Source organism: Ostrinia nubilalis, chromosome 28 (assembly GCF_963855985.1).
Source record: "Ostrinia nubilalis chromosome 28, ilOstNubi1.1, whole genome shotgun sequence".
Lineage (NCBI taxonomy): Eukaryota > Metazoa > Arthropoda > Insecta > Lepidoptera > Crambidae > Ostrinia > Ostrinia nubilalis.
The window spans coordinates 1,903,547-1,923,350 of record NC_087115.1 but is presented as its reverse complement, the minus strand read 5'-3'; the positions used below and the strand labels follow the sequence as shown (position 1 = coordinate 1,923,350).

The 19,804-nt window shown below is 39.7% G+C and overlaps 2 protein-coding genes across 2 annotated transcripts in view; both read right to left on the bottom strand.

The window, feature by feature from the left end:
• The window catches only part of LOC135085189 (zinc finger protein 57-like), a 44,188-nt gene that overhangs the window by 3,902 nt on the left and 20,482 nt on the right, over nucleotides 1–19,804 (bottom strand). The gene's annotated exons all lie outside the window — the stretch shown is intronic.
• On the bottom strand, nucleotides 800–19,764 carry LOC135085343 (guanine nucleotide-binding protein-like 1). The gene is made up of 12 exons (XM_063980129.1): nucleotides 19,570–19,764; nucleotides 19,230–19,333; nucleotides 15,829–15,973; nucleotides 15,140–15,287; nucleotides 11,503–11,643; nucleotides 10,589–10,799; nucleotides 8,520–8,693; nucleotides 7,822–8,024; nucleotides 6,220–6,335; nucleotides 5,223–5,357; nucleotides 3,610–3,707; nucleotides 800–2,450 (listed from the first exon to the last, which is right to left on the bottom strand). Exons 2-12 carry the CDS (start codon nucleotides 19,318–19,320, stop codon nucleotides 2,245–2,247), a joined length of 1,668 nt encoding a protein of 555 aa, XP_063836199.1. The 5' UTR covers nucleotides 19,321–19,333; nucleotides 19,570–19,764; the 3' UTR covers nucleotides 800–2,244.

Below are 19,804 nucleotides of genomic sequence, written 5' to 3'. Positions count from 1 at the left end.
GAGTGTGCGAGCGCGACAGCAACATAATTACGCGCGAGCGATAAGGATGGGTAGCTTGGGGTCATTGGACAAAATTCTACGTGCTCGCTTACCAGACTATAGTCGGCCGATAATTTGGTCGGCTTTCAATTGGTGTGAGGAATCGGCCGATACCAAATCGGTGTAATGTGCGCACTTCCATAATGATACATGTCCATACTGATCAACTGCCCGACTAAACTATCGGCCGACTAAAAGTCTGTAGCCTGGCTCGTGTCTCTTCAGAGACTAATTCCCGTTTTCACCATCAATCCCTAATTTTTAAGTGACCCCTATGATATCACTTCAGGAATTTTGTTTTCATATGGGTCACTTAAAAATTAGGAATGATAATGAAAAAGGGCTTTATGCCCGTTGTCACCATTAATACCTAATTTTTAAGTGACCCCTATGGTAACACTTCAGGAATTTTGTTTTCATAGGGATCACTTAAAAATAAGGGATTAATGGTGAAAACGAGCATAAGTATACGCGAACTAAAAAAAACTAAAAAACACTAGTGATTTTTAACTTAAACTTGTCTATCTTATAAACATAGCAAGTATTTTAAATACGTTTTTATAAAACAACTTTTTACTAAACAATAATACAATGTTTAGTTTTAGTCTAAGAAATAAATGCAAGCGATCATTTTTTTAATAATTTATATAAATTAAAATTAATAGCTAAACGTGTTACTAAGCGCAAAAAGTAGAGAATGGCTGGACCGATTTGGATAATAATTTAAAACATTCGTTGTAGTCCGAAAATAAAAAAAATTGGTGAAATATTTCAAATCCGAGTCAAATTCACGATAATTTAGTCGAAAGATAATCATCATCATTTCAGCCACAGGACGTCCACTGCTGAACATAGGCCTCCCGCAATAATTTCCATATTGAACGGTTGGTAGAGGCCTGCATCCAGCGCCTTCCTGCTATAGATAAAGCCCGGTCTGCGAGCACGTAGAATTTTATCCAATGACCCTGAGCTACCCATCCGTAATTATATTGCTGTCGCGACTGTGCGACGGGCGCCCGCAGTGAGTGTGCGAGCGCGACAGCAACATAATTACGCGCGAGCGATAAGGATGGGTAGCTTGGGATCATTGGACAAAATTATACGTGCTCGCAGACCAGACTATAGTTCGTTTCATCCACTCGGCCGCGCCCACCAATGTTTGGTCTCGGTCGCGCGGGGTGCGGGGAGTGTGGTCCGAGCAATCCGTAAGGCATTACTGTAGTGTGCGTGTGCACTCATGGATCATTTAGCGTGTACCGATAACACTCAAACATTAGCGGAAGAATGGTGGGGCGCGTCTTCGTGGATGAAACGATCTATACCTTTATGATCGAAAGATTGGAATCTTATAAATTCTACTGGTTAGTAGATGCCATTTACTTTCAGTCTTACAAATATAAAATTATAAAAGCAATCACCCATCAAAAGGTCGTTGGTTCGATTCCCACCTGTGGCAATCGATTAATTGACTTGAAACATACAAAAAATACAGTCGAATTGAGAACCGTCTTTCTGAAGTCGGTTAAAAAGGAACTTTTTTAAAAGAATTTTATGTAACTTTAAAAAATTAAACTGCAGTCATTTATTTTCTCAATAGGTCAGAGGAGCCGCCCGACAAGCGAAAGATCGTGGATTCAATTCCCAACTGAGGCAATTCGAATTGACAAGTTCTTAAAAATGGGGGCGAAAGAGATACCATATCAAAATCAAGTACTTTTTATAATACTTTATGACTTTTATTCCTTTGTGATAAGGTCCAAAATGAAATGACAAATTTTGACTAGTCCAATTAAGGGTTAAATGTTGATATACTTGTCTAAACGCGCCATGAATCGGTTTTTAACCTCTCCAATATCTGTTAGGCCCAGAACACACGGTGAAACGCAACTGCAACGAAACTGCAACTTCTAATTACTTTGGAGTTGCATCTAAGTTTCTGCCATAGCGTCCGTTGAGAGACCACACATGACGCGACCAGTTTGAAACCGATTTGAACTGGTCAGTTTCGTTGCAGTCTATAATGAAATTAAAATTGAAAGAGACTTGTCCAATTAAGGGTAAAATGTGATTTAGCTAATAAGCACATTTTTTAGAATTTCATAAAAGTAAATAGGTGAAATGATTTGGTTTGATATTCCCTTGTGTTAAGGTCCAAATTCAAATAGAAACTGTAAGTGAACTGACCAATTAAGGGTTAAATGCTATTTACTCGTCCAAAAGCGCCATGAATCTGTTCTTAGCGACTCCAACATCATCATCATCATCATCGTCACCGCTCTCTTCGGCTTCTGAACCATTGGAATCGTCATTCTCACTTGAAGATGTCACTGGAGTGTCTTGCTTGTCAGCTGATGATGTTAAAGCCTGCACCCATTTGACGTACTTCACTTCTGGGCAGGTTTCGAAGTGGTCTGTGGACAAAAGTTTGTTTTATTAACATTAAAAGTTGTCTGGAAGAGATTGCTTGATGATAAGACCGCCTATTGTACTGTATCTTTAGTACAGGGGTGGCCAACTTGATTAGACATAAGATCTACTGTTTACTAACGAAACCCTGGGCGATCTACCACTTACATACTTCTTGAAATCTTAAATGAAACAGCATAGTTTAGTACACATTCATGTAGTATTTTTTGCCTTGCCACTATCGACTGGACTAATAGTCGGTTGGCCACCCCTGCTTTAGTATATTTCGTACTTTTTCTGTTGCTGTATTTGATTGAAAGAGATCGATAAAGGTGACTGAGTTTCTTCCACCATTTCTCAGCATCAGGCCATATGTTGTCCCGAAGTGGTGGTAGGGCAAGCTATATTTGGGACGTGTATAAGTGTCCTGGAAAGGGCCCTATTTGATTTGATTTGTCTTGTGTGGTGTACAATAAAAAGTGTTCTATGTATCTATCTATCATCAGATCTAAGGGGTGAAACGGGATCCAGGCGTACGAAGTCGCGGGCGACCGCTAGTAATAGGTATATTACGTTTTCTCGCAGAATAGGGGCATTTTGGCGGAAAAAAGTGCTTATAAGCAGGCCTGTTCATCTCCGCGAGTTTACATGGAAAACAAAACACGCACGATGGCCCACCTACAGGATACTATTCGACAAGGCCTCACATACGAGCGAACATTGACTCACGCACGCGTATTCTTGTGTATGATGGAAGAAAATAAAGAAAATGGTGTACTAAATACCGTGCAGTATTTAACTGCCTAAATGATAATAAAAACACAGAATGTACTTTTTTAAGTTGCCTCAAGACACTGAGAGGTAAATAAGTAGTTAATATTATTTATGATAATTCATGCTAAATCATGTATTTCCTCCGCCATTTTCCACAGTTTGGCACCTCACGTCACATCATTTTACCGAAGTCAGCCCTATAGCTTCGGCGCAGTGCCGATCACTGACGTTTGTCAACAAAATGGTGCTTGACTCTTGAGACAGGCTAAATTACACCATATTGTTAATGACATTGAGCATACATTTTTTTTAAATACCTTCGCGAAGTAAAACTTCTGTACGTAGTACTTATTATTATTCTGTGTTATAAGTAAAATGGAGATATCATACCTTTTCGCTCTGCGAAGCCTGGTGGTCTCAACCAAAGGCATATCTTGCCGTCTAGCGCCATCCTGAGAAGGCTGTTAGCTGCTCTGTATGTATCTAACCTGTTGATTAAAAAACATAAGGAATTTATATCCTAGAAATATCCCAACAGATACGGGACAATTCCCACCTCTCGTTCCCACCGCTGCAATTCCTGTGTAGCCAGGATCTACAGCTTGACCGCTAATAACCCAACCAGTGAAGGTCAACTTTGTCCCGGGGAAAGTTAAACTGTCATTGGACCCGCAACGAAATGAATCAGAACATATCCCAAAAGATTGTTGTTGAATTTGAGCAGTAAAATAAATCTTTTTTTATTTGACCCATACTTAAAGCGACACGAACTTATGATTGAAGAAAATGCCGTCACTTTCATGGGACTTTACTATACAAATCTGGTATTATTTTGTGTTCGTGAAATAGTGATAAATACAGGGTAGATACGATACGAAGTGATCTCACTAAAGTACGGCCAACTAGCAGCGATACAAAAGGTCGATTCGACTGTCGAACTGACAATCTATTCTGTCTCTTCCCATCTTGTGTATTTGTCGTAATGTCTCGTTCTCCCGCCAAAATATGTCAAAGTCAAACCCCTGCTATTCCAAATGACCATGACATTGGGTTTGTTTACATTTGGCATCGCTTCTCGTTGGCCGTACTTTAGCTAGATTATTTACTGATACAAGATATCGAAAAACCAGTTACTGATTACTCTTTCAAACGGTATCAATAATAGGTTACAGAATAAACTGGGTCTATCCAAAAAGTACCGGAAAGTGCAGCGTAGGGCGTCCACCTATAAGGTATACTGACGACCTCATAAAGGTAGCAGGAAGGCGCTGGATGCACGCCGCTACTAACCGATCATTATGGAATTGGACTTCGAGACTATATTGATGACAAGGATGCGTGGTCAGTTCAGTCTGCACATATTTGATGTACTCGAATTTGGTTATTCTTACTGTTAGATAATAGGCTAGTTTCCTAAAAAAATTTTTTTAGTCCGTCATGTTTAATATCAAAAAATATTGGACACATATTTTTATTTGTCAATCTAACAAATAATTACATAGTTATGGTGCGTTGAAGTTCCGCACGACGTCACAACGTGTGGCACTTTTATGCACGCATTGACGTCACGGGCCTCTTCTTATGAACTTTGGCGCGCTTTCTCTTTCAATTTTCATTAGTTTGAAAAAGTGAAAAATACGTGTAGAGTATTTTTTGATAAGTTAACTGACGGACTAATTAGAACTCTTGCTTTTTGACCCAGGAAACATCCCTATTCCTGGCAACTAGTGGTGACTGAGTTTGTTCCGGCGTTTCTTCTCAGCACTTGCCATATGTTTGTCTCGAAGCGCTGGTAGGGCCCAAAAGATAAGGAGACATGTAAAGTGCCCCATAAGGGCTACCTTTTCTTTTTTTATTATTTTCTATAATAATATTTTGACGTTCATAAGTGCCACTTGTGGTCTAAACTGAATCAATATTTTTGATTTTATTTGATTTGGAAATCCTTGCAGGAGTTCTTTGTCCAGCAGTGGACGTCATTTGGCTGAAACGAACGAACTTACCTGGCCGCCTTAGCAGTGAGATACCCTCGTTTCTTGGCCCAGCCATCGCATATATCTCTCGGAGACCAGACGTCGTCATTCTCTGGGTGATCCATACGCAACAGCTTGGGCAAGTCTAGCCTTTCTGCTAGGTACCTGGGAAAGAATTCAAATTCAAATTCATTTATTCATTGCATCATGTAGTACATTGGATGTTAAATTGTAGTGTCTTAGATCTAAACATGTACCCTGCTGGGCATTGCAACGTCAATAGTAGGCATTATTACATAATAATTACAAACATGCAGTACAGTCAAACATTGCGTACTATTTCACTAATGTCAACACAGTAATATAAATATTTTTAAATAGAAGTCAATATACATAAATAATAAAACAATCAATTGGCAAATTAATTTAAATGTGTACAATCACTAGAAGTCAAAATACCAATTCCAAATGTCAATATTAAATGAAAGAAATATCATCATTATTATCAGGTCATTTAAAGCACGGATGTTATGGATATCCGTAACCGTAACCGAAACTTTCGGATATCCGAAATTAAAAAATATCCGAAATTAAAAAATATCCGAAACTATAACCGATTCAAGTTTCGGACAGTTTTGGATGTAGGCAGTTTAAATTGTTTTTTGTATAGCATAATATGTAGAGGCATAACAGCCTGATTTACCTATAATGCCATCTAGTATACATTTTTATTTTTTTATTACTTTTTATTCGATGTAAAGTGTACGGCCATGAATGAACCGTGTTGGACAACTATTGCAAATTGCATTCTAAAGCATAGATATCCGTAACCGTAACCGAAACTTTCGGATATCCGAAATAAAAAAATACCCGTAACCGGTATAATATTATTCCTATATCCGTAACCGTATCCATAACCTAAACTACATATCCATAACATCCCTAGTTAGAATAACCAGTCAAACCGAACCGAAACGGATATGAGGAAATAACGAAATCTAACATAGTTGATCAAATGGTATGTTACCTGATGGTTGTGTATGGTTCCCTAAGCTGTGCTATGGGGTAAGACCCCATGAGAATCTGGATAGGCCGCGGCACCTTCGAAGGGAATACCAGGCCAGGACAGTCGCATAGACGGACCTGGGAAACAAAAATTACAAAATAAGGGAGAAAAACTTTTATTTCGTACCAAAATTTTAGATAATGGCTACAAAACGAACGCTCAGAACGAATGAACAGAGTATGTGAATGAATAAGTGAGGAAATTTGTTGGAAAGTATATCAAAATAGTATACACCACTAAATTTTTATCACCGAAAAAATTTTAACAGTTTATGTAGAAACGTGTGAAATATTTAAAGCAAAAGAAAAAGAAATGTTTTTCATAAAGTTATTTTTTTTATTAAATTTTCTTTAGTCCGTATTTTACGCGTCACAGCTTTGTCACTCCGCTGCTCGCTGGAGTAGTCGTACGCGCTCGCACGTTGCATCGATCTGTCTGTCTCGCTCACGCCTCGAACACGCTTCTAGTGTTATTATTACATACTTAGCTAACTTAGACCATTTTGATTTCTAATAAGTGTTACATTATCATACGTAAATAGTGCTAGCGACGCGTGTGTCCATAAATTACCAATTTTAGGAGGAAATTTTGAGTCACTTTATTTAACTTCTTTTTTTGCACAAATGGGATCAGTATCAATAACTCATTACCCAGAATTTTTTTTTTCGGTAATAAAAATTTAGTGGTGTATAGAGACATCTATTGATAGCTATGTAAACCTAAATGTCTAAATGTCATGTGTATGATGTGTGTCACATTCAAATTTGAAAAATAAAAGACAGTCGTAATTCAGCAACTGACTCGTTTTACTTATAAAATTAATGGTGAATGAGTGAGTGAACACATAACTAGTGAATGAAAAGGTGATCATATGAATGGTGTATGAGTGAATGAGTGAGGAAATGAATGGCGGCTGAATGAATGAGATAAAGAAATAAGAATATTAACGTAATATTTGAGTGAGCAAGTGAATGGTGAAAGATTTAGTGACAGAGTGAATGATGAATGAGAGAGTGAAGGTATGGAAGAATGGTGAACGACTGAGTGAACAAATGAACAGATATTTATTTAATACTTTTAAAGTACAGTTTAATAATACAAAAGAATAGTACCTACCTAAAATAATAGAAAAACTAACCTGTGGAGTCAGAAATATAGTCTGGAAGTGTTTCTTGTGTCCCGGAGTCTTAGAAACAGAGACAACTTTTCGTCCCATGATCGCGTTCATCAGGGACGACTTCCCAACGTTGGGCGTAAGCGAGTATATACAGCAACGACGTCAGTGAACGACTGATTGAACAATTTGATTGAATGACGAATACGTAAGTGAGCTTAACAATGAATGGTTAATGTAATGAGTGAGTGAGCAAGTGAATGGCGAAGGATAGAGTGTGAAATTGAATGATGAAGTACTGAGTGAGTAAGAAAGTGAATGGTGAATGATTTGGTGACAGAGTGAATGGTGAATGATTTGGTGACAGAGTGAATGATGAAAGAGTGAGTGAAATAAAGAGATTAAAGAATGGTGAACCACTGAGATTAAATGAACACATAATAACTAACCTGTGGAGTCAGAAAAATCGTCTGGAAGTGTTTCGTATGTCCCGGAGTCTTGGAAACTGAGACGACCTTACGTCCCATGATGGCATTCATCAGGGACGACTTCCCAACGTTGGGCTGTCCCACGCAGCCGATAGTGAGGACGCCATTTTTGTACCGTTCGTGCGTGTAGAACGATGTGTCGGCCTTTTCTAGGATTGTCTCGCCTTTTGACAATAAAATACACGTTTAATACGTACTAGCTTTCGCCCGCGGCTTCAGCCGCGTGAAATTTAGTTTGTCACATATCGTCATAAATTATAGCCTATATGTTATTCTGGGTTATAAACAATAATACTGTAAAGTTTCAACAAAATCCATTCAGTAGTTTTTGCGTGAAAAAGTAACAAACATCCAGACATCTAGACATCCACACAAACTTTCGCATTTATAATATTAGTAGGAAGTAGGACTAGCGGCCCGCCCCGGCTTCGAACGGTTGCAATGAAATTTCCCGGCTTTTCTCTTCTATAATATGCATGTTTTATACCTATAAACCTTTCTCTTGGGTCACTTTATCTATTAAAAAACCACATCAAAATTCGTTGAAAGTCTAAAGATCTAAGCATACATAGGGACTTCTCTTCTGTAAAACAAAATGATGTCATTAACTTTTGCTTATGAAGTTTACGGTGTAAACTAGTATGTTAAAATGCACATACCAACTTCAGTCTGCTCATCATCCTCTGTCTCAATTTCCGCTTCTTCTTTGATCTTCTTATCCCAAGAAGATAAGTCCACGTCAGAGCCAACGATGTCTTTGCACGCTTCCAAGATTTTAGTGGCTCCCTCTACGCACATTTGTTGGCGGCCTTTGCGGCGTCGGACTTGCAGCCCTACAAGTAAATAGGCAAAATAAATATAAGTACATAGCCGCTTCAAACGCAGAGGTCCCCAGTTCGACTCCCAGTGGGGGCAGATTTTTCTGTTCGGTTTGGTTGGTGGTAGGGCTTGTTCTAAGTCCGCCTGGCTAGCTACCACCATTTTACCTAAGTCTGTCGCCCTAACAACAATGTTAACAGCATTGTTGTGTTCCGGCAGTTAGAGGTAAGATAGCCAGTTCCTCCGTGGTTGAGGATTCCGGGTGAAGCTCGCTTCTACCTTCGGCCTGATCAGCACTTACCATCAGGTGAGATACAGGCCAAGAGCGTAAAAAAGCGACATTAAATGTATGACGGATTGTACAGCGCCCCTAGCGGAAACTTTCAAGAACTAAAATCTTCATATATTTTTTTAACGCGCTCGCTAGTGACAACGTTTGATGTAAACTAGGGTTTGCTCCCGGGAAATCCCGGTACTCATTTTTCCCGGGAATTCCCGATAATGTAATCCTTTATCTAGTTCCGGTACTGACGATGCAATTCCCGAGACTTTCGGTACTTTCGGGACTTCAATAATTTATTTTTTAATAACAATTTTTTGACTAGATGCCATCATCTTTTTACGTACACACTATCAACAAATGAAAAAATATTAATAAAATTCCTAATTCATTGTTTTATCTGATTGTACTTAGGTACTACTTATTATTTCTTACAATAGCGTGTTTTTTATAAACCTAATTTAGTTAATTTATAATATGTTTTGTCCCTAACTCTTGTCGCTGCCAGTATTTGACATTGATAGAAAGTGAGAAAACATATTTTAACTAAAATAGGTTGATTAAACGATTGTTGGTTTTTATGAATATGGCGGTTATGATTTTTAATGGGCATTTATAACTAGTTTTGTCGTGTTGTGTAACTGTTTTGACTGATTTATTATTAAGGTAACAGACCAATTGAACTGAACAGAAACTGTTTAATATTTTTGTTAGCCTATTCACATTTTTATTAAAATTACGTACAAATTAGGTAATTTGTTTTAATAACCATTCACGTGGGTACCGAAATTCCCGAATTTCCCGGTTTTCCCGGTACTGGCTTAGACCTGGTACCGGTAATTCAGTAACACTCCTTAGTACCGGGACTTGTAAGCCCTAATGTAAACTCACACTAAGCCCTCAGAAGTATCAGTAGTTTCACTTACCAGCTTTATCACTGCTAGCACCCCTCAAGTTATATCCGGGACAAGACGTAAAGTAGACTCGCGTGTTCTAGAGGCGAGAGTGAGTTGGAGCAAGATGAACTGACGACCTTCTGCTTGATGGAAGGACGACCCAAAAAGTGTCTAGAGGACCGACGACCCAAAAAATGTCTAGAGGACAGACAACCAAAAAAGTATCTAAAAGAAAGTCGACCCAGATAATTCACGATGGACTGACGACCCAAGTGTCTAAAAAACGACACGAAGAGTGCCTGACGGACAGATGATCGAAGTGTCTTAAGGACAGAAGATCCTAAAAATAATGCTTGATGAAGTGACGACCTTAAAATTGCTTAAATGACGGACGACCTAAATGATACTTAATGGACGGACGACCTAAATGATACTTAATGGACGGACGACCTAGTGTCTAAAAGACAGGCGGCCTTAAGAATGCTCGATAGACAGGCGACGCTAAAAATACTTGATGGACAGACGACCTAAAGTGTGTCTAAAGGACAGACGATCTAAAAAATATAAGAACAGGAGAACCTTAAAATGATGCCCGATGGACAAACGACCCAAAAAGTGTCTATAGAATAGGCGACCTAGATAATTCCCGAGGGACTGACGACCTATAGTGATTGGTGGACAGACGACCATGATTAGTGTTCCAGTATTTTATTTTACAAAAAGTATCACTTACCAGCTTTATCACTGCTAGCGCCCCTCAAATTATACCCGGGACAAGAGGTAAAATACACCACCCGTAACCCGGGACAGGTTGTGGTCAGGTGGTCATGCCAGGCGGCCACCACGGAAGCTGGGACCAGATCTATCTTATTCAGAACAACTATCATGTTCTTCTTCTGGTCCGTGACCACGTAGTGGTATAGTGATGGAGGGAACATCATGCCCTGCGGAAGAACAATTAATAATGCTGATTTTGAAACGTCAAGTGACAAAAATCAAAAACAAAAAATCCAGTATTGATAGCTATAGACTAAGAGCGAGTGAACGCCACACCTACGTCATTTTATAAAAGCTGAAAGTTTTTTTTTTAACTGTCTGGCAAGGAGTTGGAACTGTCTGGCTGTTGGGGAAAATACTTCTAATTATTGTCCAGACAGTTTTTTTAGGATAGCTCCCAAAGCCACGATGACCCAAACTTCATGATTCACCAACATTCTATCCTATATTGGGAGCATACGCTGACAAACTTTCAGCTTTTATAAAATGACTTAGGTCTGGCGTTCATCAGCTCTTAGGCCCAGAACAGACGGTGAAACGCAACTGCAACGAAACTGCAACTTTCTGATGATTCCGATGAATGAAACTGAAACTGAAAGTTTCAAACTGGTCGCGTCATGTGTGGTCTCCCAACGGACGCTATGGCAGAAACTTAGATGCAACTCAAAAGTAACTAGCAGTTGCAGTTTCGTTTCACCGTCTGTTCTGGGCCTAAGGCCGTAAGTTTCTGCCATAGCGTCCATTGAGAACACACATGACGCGACCAGTTTGAAACTTTCAGTTTCATTCATCAGAATCATCACAAAGTTGCAGTTTCGTTGCAGTTGCGTTTCACCGTCTGTTCTGGGCCTTAGTCTATAAGAAACTCACAGCATATCTAACGTCCACAATCAGCAGTAGTACGTCACACATCTCCAGCACTCGCCACAGCTGCCGCCACGTCTCCAAGTTTAATTCGAAGTAGGATATATCCTTCCAGTGCTCGGAGGCTTGCAGCTGGTCTACGTAGTTCTGGAAATAAAAAAGTAATTGACATGATTAAAGCATGCCTAATGTAGGTGTCAGACTTCCGATTTGAGATCCGAGGAACGCTAGTTCGATCCCCATCGACATACTTTTTGACGCTAATCGCAAAATTTCATTACGTCACATTTCAAAAACTATTTTTATCTAAGGTCGAGTTGCACCACCTTACTTTAACTTCGTCAAATATCTGTCAAGCTCCATACAAAAAGCACCAGTTATTGTCTTGTCATTGTTATGGTTAAAATAAGGTGGTGCAACTGCAACTCAGCCTTAGTTTTTAAGAAATAATAAAAAAACAAGAATAGAAAGACACAGGCCTTACGTTTCGGCTGCGATGCTGCAGCCGTGGTCACAAAGCCGTGAGTACATAATGTAACTCATTAATAAACGTCGCGTTAAGACCCGTGTCTTTCTATATTAGTTGAAATGGAACGCGAAAGTTTAAAATCTTATATTAAAAACAGGAACTTTGAACTTTTTTAGATGTAAAATTGTTTGACCAGCTGCCACAAGGACGGGGAGAGGGTTGCGGTTGCTAGACCACAGAGGCGGTTACTACACCTATTGATGTGCCGTTCCCGAGAACGCTCTTTCAACTGAGAATATTCTCGGGAGCGTTCCCGGGAGCGTTCTCCTAAGTGAGAAAGGTTGAGAATCATGTTTATCAAATGGAAATAAACAAACTTTCTTAAGTAAAATAGTATTAAATGAAGTCAACAGATAAGTGTATATTAAACAATACACTCTATTTGCAGTGAAAGGCTATATTCTCAGTGTTCCCGAGAATATTCCCGGGAACTTTCTCGGCAATATTCTTGGCAACTGCACCTTTATTTTATTTTATTTTTTTCGTCGTGAAATGTCGTTTTAATGATATGTAAGATGGCAGAAATTTCTTTTTACACGTAATTAAATAATGTAACTGTCCATTTTTCGTTTTTAACACGCTCTTATTAGGTCGTCGTGTACATAACTAACTATGTAATGGAATCTTAGAATCTGAATTACACGCACTTCTAAGTCTTGTATCATCATGAAACTTGGCAATTATATGTAGATTAGAAATGACAATACAATATTGTGGTACCAGCTGGTCTGATGATGGGACTGGAAGGTGGCCAAAAGAACTCCTAAACGAAACGGCGGAATCATGTCGAGTTTGGGTTCATTGGATGTCTTTTCGAGATCTTTAAGTGCTAGATAATGTTCAGGGTCCTAATGATGGAGTCAGAAGGTAGCCATAGGAACTCCTTAACGAAACGGCGGAAACTCATCGAGTTTGGATTCGTTGGATTTGTCTTTTCGAGCACTTTAATGCTAGATGATGTCCAGGGTCCTGATGATTTTTAGCTTTTTAGTGCTGTTAGTAATTAAAAGCGTGTTTTTAGTTTTTTAAACTATTCTTATTTGACATTAAGGGCATATTTCACAATCGCTTAGTAAGGGCCTGTTTCGCCACTTCTGGATAAGTTATGGATAGCCTGTCTGACGGATCATTTGACACATTTTTATAGAAAATACGTGCTAGCTAGATTGATCCGACACTTAAGCCCGAAACTGCGTTAAGCGGGCCCCGGCGCGGTTTCATACGAAAGTCCCCCGCGCGGGTGCCCGTGACGGAGCAGTTTGTATGAAACCGCGCCGGGGCCCGCTTAACGCAGTTTCTGCCCTTAGAAGAATGGTAATTCTCCTCTTCAAAAAAGGTGACAAAACCTTGTTGAAGAATTATAGACCCATTTCGCTTCTGAGCCATGTCTACAAGCTGTTAGATTTACGTCACGCTAGCAGGCTCGACGACTTTCAGCCCCCCGAACAAGCTGGTTTCCGAAAAGGCTTTAGTACCATATACTATAATAATATACGCAACGGCAGATTATACGGAAGATCAAGGAGTATAATCAGCCACTTTGCGTTTGTGAACTATGAGAAAGCCTTCGATTCGTTTGAAACATGGGCAGTGCTTCAGTCTCTTCAACTGTGCCAAATTGACTATTGATACATTAAAGTGTTGAAAGGCTTGTGCAAACACGCCACAGTGACAGTCCGTTTTAAGATCAGGACCCGAAACCTATCCAGTTGCAGCGAGGGGTGAGACAGGGAGACGTCATCACCACCGCCCTGGAAGATTCAGCATAAATATCAACGGCGAGTACATCACCCAGACAGCAGACGATATCGTAGTCATGGCTGAGATCGTGGAAGATCTAGGCACAATGCTCGATGGCCTCAATAGTCTCTCAACAAGTGGGTCTCAAAATGAACATGGACAAGATTTAAAAATCATGTCTAAAGACCGTGTTGCACCCACTCCTCTAAATGTTTGAGACTCTACACTCGAGGTTGTTAACAATAATGTATACCTGGGACAAACAGTCCAGTTAGGTAGGTCCAACTTCGATTAAAAGGTCAATCATCGAATCCAGCTCGGCTGGGCAGCCTTTGGAGAGCTTTACGATATTTTCACGCGGTTTCTCCGTCGCGTCGCCACTCCGCTATAAATCCACTTTGAATCCGCTTTGAATCCGCTTGCAATCCGCCAGGGTGGCAAGGGCCTTAAAACTCAGAGGCACACTGATGTTCAAATACCGTAGCCGAGTCTTAAAGCCGCGGTACGCGTTCGCCACGAAAAGAGTGAGCAAGACAGCAATATCTCACTCACTCGTTTCATGCCTTGTTTATAACGACTAGTCTTAACGGCCAGTTAATAAAACATCGAAACATTACAAATAATATTATCACATAAAAACAACAAAATTAAAAATAAAACTAAATGTGTTCTGTCGAGAACACTGAGAATATTCCCGAGAGCGTTCTCGGTTCTCGAGAATATTCTCACTGGGAATATTGCCGGGAACGAGAACTTTCTCAGCGGCACATCTCTAACTACACCACAGAGGCGGTTGCTAGACCACAGAGGCGGTCGCTAGACCACAGAGGCGGTTACTAGACCACAGAGGCGGTCGCTAGACCACAGAGGCGGTTACTAGACCACACAGGCGGTTACTAGACTACAGAGGCGGTTGCTAGACCACAGAGGCGGTTACTAGACCACAGACGCGGTTACTAGACCACAGACGCGGTTACTAGACCACAGACGCGGTTACTAGACCACAGACGCGGTTACTAGACCACATACGCGGTTACTAGACCACAGACTCGGTTACTAGACCACAGACTCGGTTACTAGACCACAGAGGCGGTTGCTAGACCACGGAAGCGGTTACTAGATCACAGAGGCGGTTACTAGACCACAGAGGCGGTTACTAGACCACAGAGGCGGTTGCTAGACCACGGAAGCGGTTACTAGATCACAGAGGCGGTTACTAGACCACAGAGGCGGTTACTAGACCACAGAGGCGGTTGCTAGACCACAGAGGCTGTTACTAGACCAAAGAGGCGGTTACTAGACCAAAGAGGCGGTTACTAGACCATAAGAGGCGGTTACTAGACCACAGAGGCGGTTAACTACATTGTAACTTACCTTGAAATACCTCTGTTCCTGCGCGTCCAGCTGAGCAGGACTCATGCTGAAGTCCCATGCCGGTCGCTTCGGGAACGACAGGTCGGACGGGAAGAAGTCCGTCGGGTCAACTTCTAGTTCCTTCTCAGGGACTGGGTTGAGGGCCTTGCTGGAATTGTGTTAAAGAATAAGTAGCTTGCACTTGTGTGAGTAACTCTCAAGCTAAGCTAAAGATGCTTGTTTTACGAGTTGGTTTACACAATAATCCAAAGTGCGTCCAAAGTCAAGGTGAATGTGTTCTGTTCGATCTTATTCCATCTAATGTACCACATTCTGCAAATAAATAATTTTCATTTTCAAAGGCGGAGTACACTTCGAACTCGCATTATTGGATCCCAGTCAGCCAGCCCGACAACGTCAAACATTACTATGCTCGTGGACGCACAAGGTGACACACGAACCAATCGCAGAGCTCCATTCAACACTGTGCATTCGATTTGCTGCTTCACATAAGCAAGCATAGTTTATGAATACGGGCATCAATCACCAAAATGGGGTGGTTTAGTATAAAAATGATAGCCCTCATTTTACAGTTCACAGCACATCAGACTAAATATTTTTGTTGGAATGACTTATTACAACTGTACAAAGATGCTGCCCAATCTGTACTTAGCTCTACAACTCTACTTGTGTGTAAAAGAAACACTCACGCAGCATCCTCTTTCTTCAGAAACAGATCTTCGTCGGTCTCCCGGTAGAACTTGAGGGCGTACCGGTTGGAGTCTCCCCTCCCACCACGGTTGCGCGGCTGGTAGTTTACGGAGACCACCTCGCAGGTGCTTGTGCCGGACGATGCTGAGGATATTGACGATGAGATAAGAGTGAGAAAAGAAACTGCTTTTCTTTCATTGCAGATTATCTTATTGAAAGCAACTTTTTCACATAAAAGTTTAAGAAAATTTACTCCAAGGATTCTATTTCGTTCGTTTGTTAGTTTCAGCCAAAACACGTCCACTGCTGGACAAAGGCCTCCCCCACGATTTCCACAAAGACCGGTCCTGCGCCACTCGCATCCAGGCACCTCCCGCGACCTAGTGGGAGGCCTGCCCACACTACGTCTTCCGGCTCGTGGTCGCCACTCAAGAACTTTCCTGCCACAGCAGATTCTATTTATTGATAACAAAATTCGGATTTTCACAATGACCAGACTGGACAGTCAGCATCAAATAGTTTGTGACACCCAAAGTAGTATTAGTAACGTATTATAATCAAAGGTTTTCAAATATTTATCTTTTTATTTGACTTAAAATTACGTTTACGTGACAATAGATAGCAAAAGTAGCCATAAAAAATGTATTTTACAAAAAAATTATATTTTAAATCAGATTTACTCTATCGATAAATTCGTCTTTAGAATAAAAAAAGAAAAAAATTAAAAGTTTTATTCTTTAGAATAAATATGGCGTTTCAAACAATAGTCAGTGCCCCGATTACACTAATTTTAACGTCTCCAATACAGACGCGCTTCTTCGATTCTGCGATACGATTGGTCAAAACAACTGAAGTCAACTGTTTTGACCAATCCGGAGACGTTAAAAATTACCCTAATGGGGGCTCTGGTGAAGTGAGTGTCTCTCCGAAAAGCGGGACCAAGCATGTCCAACCAAGCCGCGCGGGACATTTAAATTTGATTTAAAAATCGGGACGTCTGGCAACGCTGCTTCGTTACAATCGGAATAAGGTTGAGTGGTCAACTTTTTGGTCACTTTCAGCGTCACAAACTATTTGATGCTGACTGTACATCCTGCTTACTGTAATAATATAATATAATAATATAAGCCTTTATTACTGGATTACAAGGTATTTTTACAACATTAACATTTCATTTTACAATTTAGTTGCACTCATCTCCAGTTTGTCCTTGGACGTAGGCCTCCTCCAATGATCTCCATGCTTCTCTGTTTCTAGCCATTTGTGGCCATAATGGCCCTGCTAATTCGCGGATATCGTCCTCCCATCTTTTCGCTTGTCTGCCTCTGCTTCTTTTTCCTTCACGGGGATACCATTCCGTTACGGCTCTTGTCCATTTCTCTTTCTTTTCCCTCATTAGGTGTCCCGTCCACTTCCATTTCAACTTTCTAATTGTTGCAACAACACTTCTGAATTTGGTTTTTGATTTTATTGTGTTTAGGTTTATCTTGTGTTTAAGTTTCACTCCTAATACACTTCTCTCCATACTATTTTGGCATACTTTTAACTTTTTAAGTTGTTGCTTAGTTAGTGACCAGGTTTGGCAAGCATATGTGAGGCAGGGTAGTATACGGGCATCAAATATTTTCCTTTTGTGGAACATCTTTAGGTTCCCGTTTTTCATTACCTCTGCTAGTGACCAGTATCTCTTCCATGTGTTTGTTATTCGTCTATCTATTTCTTTGCCCATGCATTCTTTGTTGGAAATTAGATGTCCCAAATAGATGTATTCATCTTCATACTCAATTTCTACTTTGTTTACGTGTATTTTCACTTTAGTTGAGTTAGTCATCACTCTTGTCTTTGAGGTGTTCATAAGAAGACCCACTTTGGCACTTACATCACATAATTCTTGTAGCATCTTTTCCAATTGTTGTGGGCAATCTGAGAACACCACAATATCGTCTGCGAAACGTAGGTGTGATAGTAATTCTCCGTTTATGTTAATTCCGCTTTTCTCCCAGTCAAGTTCTCTGATGATCATTTCAAGTACAGCAGAAAAGAGTTTAGGCGAGATCGGATCTCCTTGTCTGACACCTCGAGTTATAGGGAACTCTGGTCCAGTGTTTTCGAGCTGTATTTCTGCTGTACTTTTTGAGTATACTTCTTGTATTAATTTTATGTATTTTTTGTGAACACCTTGTGTCTCCAGTGCTGACCATATTGCTTTGTGTTCTATAGAATCGAATGCCTTGCTGTAGTCAATGAATCCGATATAGTATGATTTATTATATTCTTGAAGTTTCTGTAAGACTTGTTTTACTACATGTATGTGATCTACTGTTGAGAAATCTCTTCGGAATCCTGCCTGCTCTTTAGGTTGGTTTTCATCAAGAGTGTTCGATATTCTGGCTAATATTATTTTTGAGAAGACTTTGTATATATTGGACATTAAGCTTATGGGTCTATAATTCCCTACATCCCCCCTATTCCCTTTTTTATATAGAAGTATAATCGTTGACTTTGTCCAGTTTGTAGGTATGGTCTCGCTAACTATTATTTCATTAAATAACTTTGTCAGGACTGGAGCTGTTTCGGTGATAGTAGCTTTCAGAATCTCGTTTGTGATATTATCAGGTCCAGGAGATTTTCCATCTTTTTGGGTTAGAATTGCTTTCTCTGTTTCCGATAAGAGGATAGGTGGTATCGATTCATCGTTAAAGTTGTTACAATTTAAGTTTTTTGGTTGGTATTCGTTGTTGCAGTCCATGCCTGTGTAAAGTGTTTTGTAGAACTCTGTTGCAATGTCGAGAATTGCCTTCCTGTTCCCTGTGCATATTCCCTGTTTGTTCTTTAGATTTGGCATCCATTCTGTTTTGTCTGACAGCTTCTTATAGGCCTTCTTTATTCCTCCTGTTTTTTCAATATTATATTTGATGACATCGTTTCTTCTTACTTTGTTGTCCTTCTTTATATTTTCATTGATTTTCTTGCTTATTTCCGTGATTTGTTTTGTATTAGATTTTTTATCCTTCAGTAGTTCTTTCCGTTGTTGGAGTAAATCTTGGGTGTGTGTAGATATCCTTTTTTCTTTTGGCATTGATTTGGTTCTATCGATTTCGTTTTTAAGGTAGTTATGAATTTATTGTAGATTTCTTCTATATTCTTACTGTTGGATTTATCCATCTCGTTTTCCAGTGCTTTTTTGAAATTTATCGTGAAGGTTTCCAGATTTTTATTGGTGATGTATGATTCAGGTCTCTTACTATAGGTTTTTCTTGTTTTCTTTACTGGTTACTGTAACCTTCACTATTTCGACGGTCTTCTGAGTGGGAAACATGCTTACATTTCGTCCTCCTTTCCATAGACTCGAGAATAAACAAAACAATGAGAAAATGTCTTTATAACAAGATTTACTTACTTGAAAGCAGCAAAGTTTTGTTCTTCTTTGCTTGTAGCTGCTGTTTCTTCGCCTTGCCGCTAAACGGCGTTTTTCTACGGGCTTGCGGCATCCTTGAAAATTGGCTGAAAAAGATAATGCGTTGTCTTAGCGTTTGTAAATAACTCCGTAATTAATTGGAATACATACTTTTCAGAGGCCAGAAAGGTGAAATGTTTAAATTTGAATTGTTTTCTAGGTCTTTAGGTAATAATTAACTTACTGTTAGCAACAGAAACGAATTTATTTAGTGAGAAAAGCACGCGGCCGGCTTAAATCAAGTTTAGTTTAAAAATACATTTTAAAGTTGTTTTAAACATACCTTATGCCGTATTAATCTTGTTCTTGCACGAATTTTCAGTAGAAAATGGATTTTTACCTGTAAATCCTGTAATTTTCCAAAAAATTAAGTTTTTGTCGCATTCGAAACTACGACAAAAGGACAGAAAAAACCGATTTGTCAAATTCATTTACTTTCTAGATTTATCGTGAACGTTATTAGTCTTTATTGCTTCAACAATAGAGTTTAAAATAGTTTTGAACATGTACACTGTAGT

Coding starts and splice junctions, on each gene's coding strand:
- LOC135085343 (XM_063980129.1), bottom strand. CDS start 19,320: ATGCCGCAAGCCCGTAGAAAAACGCCGTTTAGCGGCAAGGCGAAGAAA. Junction 15,288..15,828: donor CTGAAGAAAGAGGATGCTGC/GTGAGTGTTTCT, acceptor ACACAATTCCAG/CAAGGCCCTCAACCCAGTCC. Junction 6,336..7,821: donor CGATTTTTCTGACTCCACAG/GTTAGTTATTAT, acceptor TTTGTTTCCCAG/GTCCGTCTATGCGACTGTCC.